The 6,000-nt window shown below is 44.4% G+C and overlaps 1 protein-coding gene across 1 annotated transcript in view; it reads left to right on the top strand.

The window, feature by feature from the left end:
- The first annotated feature begins 3,499 nt into the window (after nt 1-3,499).
- The window catches only part of UBTD2 (ubiquitin domain containing 2), a 95,161-nt gene continuing 92,660 nt past the window's right edge, over nt 3,500-6,000 (top strand). The window contains exon 1 of the mRNA XM_067566379.1: nt 3,500-3,689. Within this exon, the coding sequence (XP_067422480.1) occupies nt 3,620-3,689 (70 nt within the window). The 5' untranslated portion in view covers nt 3,500-3,619. The remainder of the gene's footprint in view (nt 3,690-6,000) is intronic.

Raw genomic sequence — 6,000 nt, 5'->3', positions numbered from 1 at the left:
ATAGATTTTTGTTCCTTTGATTTTTGCGAATTGGAGTCCCATGACCAGTTGTGATTATTTTTTAATTATGAAAAGGATCTCTGCAATGTATTTTAAGCTGGTAAAAATAGTTACATAGTTTCTGTTGCTTTCTTTATCAGAAAAACAGCAGATTTCCTCCTGAACAAACTTGTAGGGATCCTAATTCTCAGTCTGTCAACCAGATTTTATTTTTTTGCACTGTCTATTTCCTCTTTAACTGTTCTGAATTACTGCTGGTTGTTTTGAAGAGCTACAGTGCATCTGATAGCACATGTGAACCATAACTCTCAAAGCCTACTGTGAGATTGACACTGAAAAGATGTAATGCTTTTAGGCATGAAACACCAAAAAACCCCACCTTTTTTTTCACAGCACTGAAGATACTGATTAATTGGGAAGGTGGTGGCAGTGACTTTGAGTTTTTAATTTGAACTAACAATTTATTAACTCAGATTGAGGATTTAATAAATAGTAGTGACTAATGGGAAACTGATTTTTTTTTTTTTTTTTTTTGGTATGTGTGCCTGTGCATTTACTTGTGATGTTGTCTTGTGTGAATTTAATTTATTATGAAACTAACCAAAAATTAAGGCAAACCATACAACTAGAAAAAGTAAAAACCTTTAAATAGAAAAATAAAAATCTCTATTAGAGGCTAGTCACTCGTGCTACTATCCTGATAAGACTACCGCAAAATAGAAAAATCAGAATCCATCATAAATGTGTGACATAATAAGCAGGAAACAAGAACACCAGACTTTCTTGTGATCCAAATACAAACAAATATATTATTCTAATCTGGGATATTTTTGCACAATTTTCTGGTTCTGCTGTCCTAATATTAATGTATTCATTCAGTTTAAAAATATAATTGTATGTTTTCTTTAAAATAGCATTTTTGTTTGTAGACTTACCTGTATTCATCCCAATAGCAAATACAGAATATCTTAGGGTGGGTTTAGCTGGTATAAATTGGTGTAAAACATAATTGATTTATACCATTTGAATATATGGCCGCCTGTCCTTATGAAAAAATTCTTTACCTTGTTGTGTGAGTCGCTTTACCAAAATTAATGTATTTTATTATCTGAAACACCACACTATATAAGGAAGAAGCTGTGATTAATGGTTAGAACAGGGCAGGCAGGAGATTTGGGTTCGGTTCTCCACTCTTCTGCTGGCTGTTGGTAATTGGTCAGTTCAGTATATAATTCAGGAGTCATCCTGGATTCCTCACTGCTGCTATGCTCTCATATCAGCATCCAGAAATAATGCATTCTACCATCTCTGGTTAGCTAGGAAACTCCTTCCTGGCCTGGTGGACAATGAACTGGGCCTTTGTCACACCTATCCACACTTCAGCAAGACAATACACCTGCACATGAAGACATGAACCCTTAGGAAGTTCCAGCTAGTACAGAATACTGCTGCACATACCCTCAGCAATGTGGGCTAGTGTGAACACATCAAAGCTATCCTCTGCTCTCTACAGTGGCTTCCTCTAGAATATCAATTCAAGTTCAAGATCTTGGTCCTTCTCTTCAAGGTGCACAATGGGCTGGGCCCAGGATACCTAAAAGGTCACCTAAAGTTCCAGGTTGAAGACTGCAATTGACAACTCTGCTTCTCTTGCACAGTAGACATTTCTACCATAAGGGTACAGCTTGGCTGTGCAGGAGATGGAGCTTTCTTAAAATCCAGTCTGAGACTGTGGAACAAACTCCCATAGGAACTAAGGACCATCACAAAGCTTAGCACCTTGTAACATGCATTTCTTCAATCTCTCTTCAGTATCAAAAACACAGACCAACATGTATGTAAATATATAACAACACCACTGCACACCCAGTTTTCTCCCTGGGGAGAGGATAAGAGAATTAAACCTGTGACAGATGTCAGACACTTTGCTTAATGCAGTACTGGAAGGTGGTCAAACACTACAGTGATGAGGACAATATAAAAACCTTTATAGACTACTAGACATTAGAATAGACTGAGTGTATGAGCTTCAGCAAGCCATTTAATTTTTCTGGCCTTTAGTTTTTAATTGGTGAAATGGAGATTATTACACAGATGTACCTTGAAAATTAATAGTTGTATGATGTACTGAGAATAGGGGAGGGTGGCAATTTATATACTCATGAGTATTACAGATAAGTATCAGTACGTTGCTAACATGTATTTAGTGCAATAGCTGTATTTCATTTGCTAAAATAAATTACATTAAAACCTAGATAACATAGAGGGCCTGATTTAAAAAAAGAGGCAGGAGTACAGCTATACAAGCAAAAATGTGTGCTTAATTTACATGTGCAGGGCTGGCATGATGCAGGGCTAGCAAACAACATATTTTGTGTGCTCAGTTGCTATAGTTGTACCTGTACATGAGATATGCAATTGTGAACAGAGTTTTGCACAACTTCTTGAAAATTGGGCCCACAATCTGACAGTCATCATCATAACCCTTTGCCCTCTCCTAGTGCCTCTCACCTCAAATACTTTGAAAACTCTAATGACTCTTCACAATATTGCTGCAGCTGAGTTATGGCTGCCTTCTGGCATGTTATTTCTGATTTAGAACCTAAGCCTCCAAATCCTTATGTACATGAATAACTTTATATTCATGCAACTAATAGGACCACTCGCATTTGCAAAGATACATGGGTGAGCATTTGTAGGATCACACACTTAGATTGTACATGCCTCATCTTTTTTTTTTTTTTTTTTGTCTGCAAAGTGCCAAGAATCACTTATGTGCTGGACAAATAACAAATAGTCACAAAAATTAAAAAATATTAAATCACCGTCATAGTGAAGAGTAAGGCCTCTGCTGGGGGGTGAGTTTGGGCGGCGGGGTTAGTTGTGGGCACTATGCTAAGTGACAGAAGGAGGGTACGCTGGGCTGCTGCCTGCATCTCTGAGTGTGGGGGCAAGAGGTGAAATGAGGGATGGGAGGGTTACCTCAGGCTGCCTCCTAAGGGTCTCTATCAAGAAGCAGGAGTTACCCGGTATATGAAAGGAGTGCCCATGCTCCAGCAATATTTTTACTTTCATAATTGATGCAGCAAGGCAAGCCCAGAGCTGCCGGGGCTCAGCCCTGGCACAAATTAAGCACTGGCGTTACCTGGGACACCTCACACAGGTGAGGGCAGGGGGTTATCCCAGGCTGACTCCGGGTCTGGATCAGGGGCAGGATATGCATGTCTATGCACTAGGGAGCTATCCCAGACTGCCCGAAGGCTGCTGCCAGCGGTACAAGCAGGGATGGATGGGATGATGGTGGCAGTGCCAGGCTGCCCACCCGGCTCCCTAGCCAGGCGGACCGGGGCGCTGAGCGGGGCTGCCCTGGGCTCTGCCCGGGAGGGGGCGCTGAGCGGGCCAGGCGGGCTCTGACTGAGGCGAGGCGGGCCGGGCGCAGCGCGGGGGGCGGAGGCGGAGGCGGAGGCGGGCCTAGGCGCAGCGCGGCGCGGCGGGGCGGGGCGGCCAGGCACTGGAGGGAGGGACAGGGGGCGGCGGCGGCTCTCGGAGCCATCGCGCCTGCCCGGCCGGTGGCGGAGCTCGGGCTGGGAGCGGCGGGTCTCCGGGCCGGGCGGGCCCCATGGGCGGGTGTGTGGGCTCCCATCACGACTCCTCGGGCAGCCTCAACGAGAACTCGGACGGCACCGGAGGTGAGAGGGGGCGGGATCCGGGCGGAGGCCCGCGGGGTCCCCAGTTCTCTGGCACAGGGACCCCGCTGGGTACCCCGGAACTCGGGCCTGCGGGGCTCTGCCCGGGGGGCTTCGCAATGTATCACCGTACCTCCGAGCCCCCTCCCCGGGGCCTCCATCCCCTCCCCCGTTGTTCAGGAAGGGGGGCTTGGCCCGGCCCCCCGTCCTCCGCCAGGTGCCCTGGTACCCCTCCCCCGCTCTGCCGCTCCCCCGGTCCCAGCCCCGGGGTGCCTCCCCTGCGCGAGCCTCGCCCCCCTGCGCCTTCATCGCAACTTTCCCCGAAGTCAGCTGCCGTCAGCTGCCTGCCTGCGGGCCACGGGGGCATTTGAGCAGGCAGGGGCCGTGCGCTGGGGCGTGGGGAGAGAGCAGCCCTAGCCCCCGGCCCAGGCCGCGCTCTCCCTCTGCCGAGCCTCAGCACTTCACCTCCCCAGGAGCCGCGCGGGGTCTTTTAAAAATGCCCTGCAGAGGCACAGCTTTGCAGGGTTGAAAACGGCTTTGGGAGTGGTCCAGCGGGACCGAAAAATCCCCCCTTCCCCTGCCTTTCTGAGAGGCCACCCCAGAGCGCTTAAGGAGGCTTTTAAAATATGTACAAAATACAAATAATAGAAAGGAAGCATTTTGGTCAGCGTTCAAAAATGTTCACTTTCCTCTCCACACCAGGCAGAGCTGTAATTAGCCGGAAAAGCAAATACCAGACACTAAAAACTCTTCTTGATAACATGTATCCCTTCAGTGGAGATCAGGCTGCACTCAAAAGCAGTGGGCTGATCAAAGTGGTGCCTTGCATTTTATTTACCTTGCATAGATTTTTAACCTACAAAGTGATTTCTGAACTCTGTTCTCTGTCTGGGGATTAACCCTTTGCTTCAGTACATAGAAAATAGTTTATCGGGGGAGGGATTATCTCCTGATTACATTGCAGTTCTCTGCTTTCCAATAAAAGATGGACATTTCCCCCCAGTTTAAATTATTGGTATTAAAATAGTCACTTTAGTAAAATTAAGTGCTGGAGCAGTGTTTTATCTGTCCTGTTAGCTGCACACCTATTTAAAGGGGGTGGGTGGGTGGAGAGGGAACAATTCTACAATGTAGACTCTGTACTTGACTTTAAAATTTAATTTTTTTAGGAAAAAAAGATAAAAATATGACCTATTAGGTCATCTGAATCATTTCACTGTCACTGCAACATTGTTCTTTATGGTATACTATGTATTGCTTTGTTTGGTCATTCAAACCATGGAGCATTTTTAGCCGCACTGTTGTTTTATGTGTATTGCATAAAATATAAAAATTATAGATCTGAAAACAACCTTTTGAAGCAGCTGCCTGCTAATTACAGTAGATCTTTGAATCATGTGTATCTGGAATAAACTCCTATTTTTTTTTTAAGCTGAATAGGATTTAGTGTGTCAACTCCCATTAAAGTAAAAGGGAATGTGGTAGCTCTTTCCAGATCAACTTTTTTTCAGACTTTAGGAGGGAAGTGACTAAATTAACCAATTTTTCAATACCAAGTTAGCTGTGACCAGTTAACAAAGAATAGTAGGGGTTTTTTTTTTCCTCTTTTTTGGGGGGGGGGGGGAAATATATTCATGTTGAAAGCCAAACAAGAAAATTTACAACAAAAAGCTGGTTTATAGCTTTTAATGCCATTTACCTGGCCTGGATTTTTCAGCACTTCCATGCAATGTCACCCATTGTTTAGAGACCCACAGTAGTACCTAAGCATTATAAGGTGAGGCAAGGTTGCAGAAACAGCCTTGACTCTGAATTTCCTCACTTTTATCTCACCTTTGATATCTAGTGGATTGGATACAGTATCTGTAAAACTGTTACAATTCTTCAGCAGAGAGTTTAATGCCATATCATTACACTCTCAATGGTAGTGTGAGGCAGGCAATTTCAATGGAATTGGTGAAACTTAGTGTTCCAGATTTAGCTGGTGAGGTGCTTCTGCTTGTTGTTACACAGCATACATCATTGTGTATTTTCGGGCAAATAGTCTAGTGTGCATGGGTGCGTTAGCACAACTGGATTTTCCAAGAAGCCCACAGTTCCAAACCACATATTGGAGGGCAGGCTCAAGCTCTAAGGATATGCACTATGAGTCTTTCATGTAATGGTCTGATATTTTGGTTGATTTATATGGGACTGAATGAAAATACATAAACTACTCACTACTGTGTGTGTATAGTAGCCTACTTTGAAATGTGAACTCATTTTTTTAAATAGGTAGATATAGTTAAGATGAAAAGGCTTCAAAATATGTTTT

The sequence above is a fragment of the Emydura macquarii genome, unplaced genomic scaffold (assembly GCF_026122565.2).
Source record: "Emydura macquarii macquarii isolate MOO-44397 ecotype Brisbane River unplaced genomic scaffold, CSIRO-AGI_Emac_v2 contig_2768, whole genome shotgun sequence".
Taxonomy (NCBI): domain Eukaryota; kingdom Metazoa; phylum Chordata; order Testudines; family Chelidae; genus Emydura; species Emydura macquarii.
The sequence above is the reverse complement of the archived record's forward strand: the minus strand, read 5'-3'. Positions and strand labels throughout refer to the sequence as shown.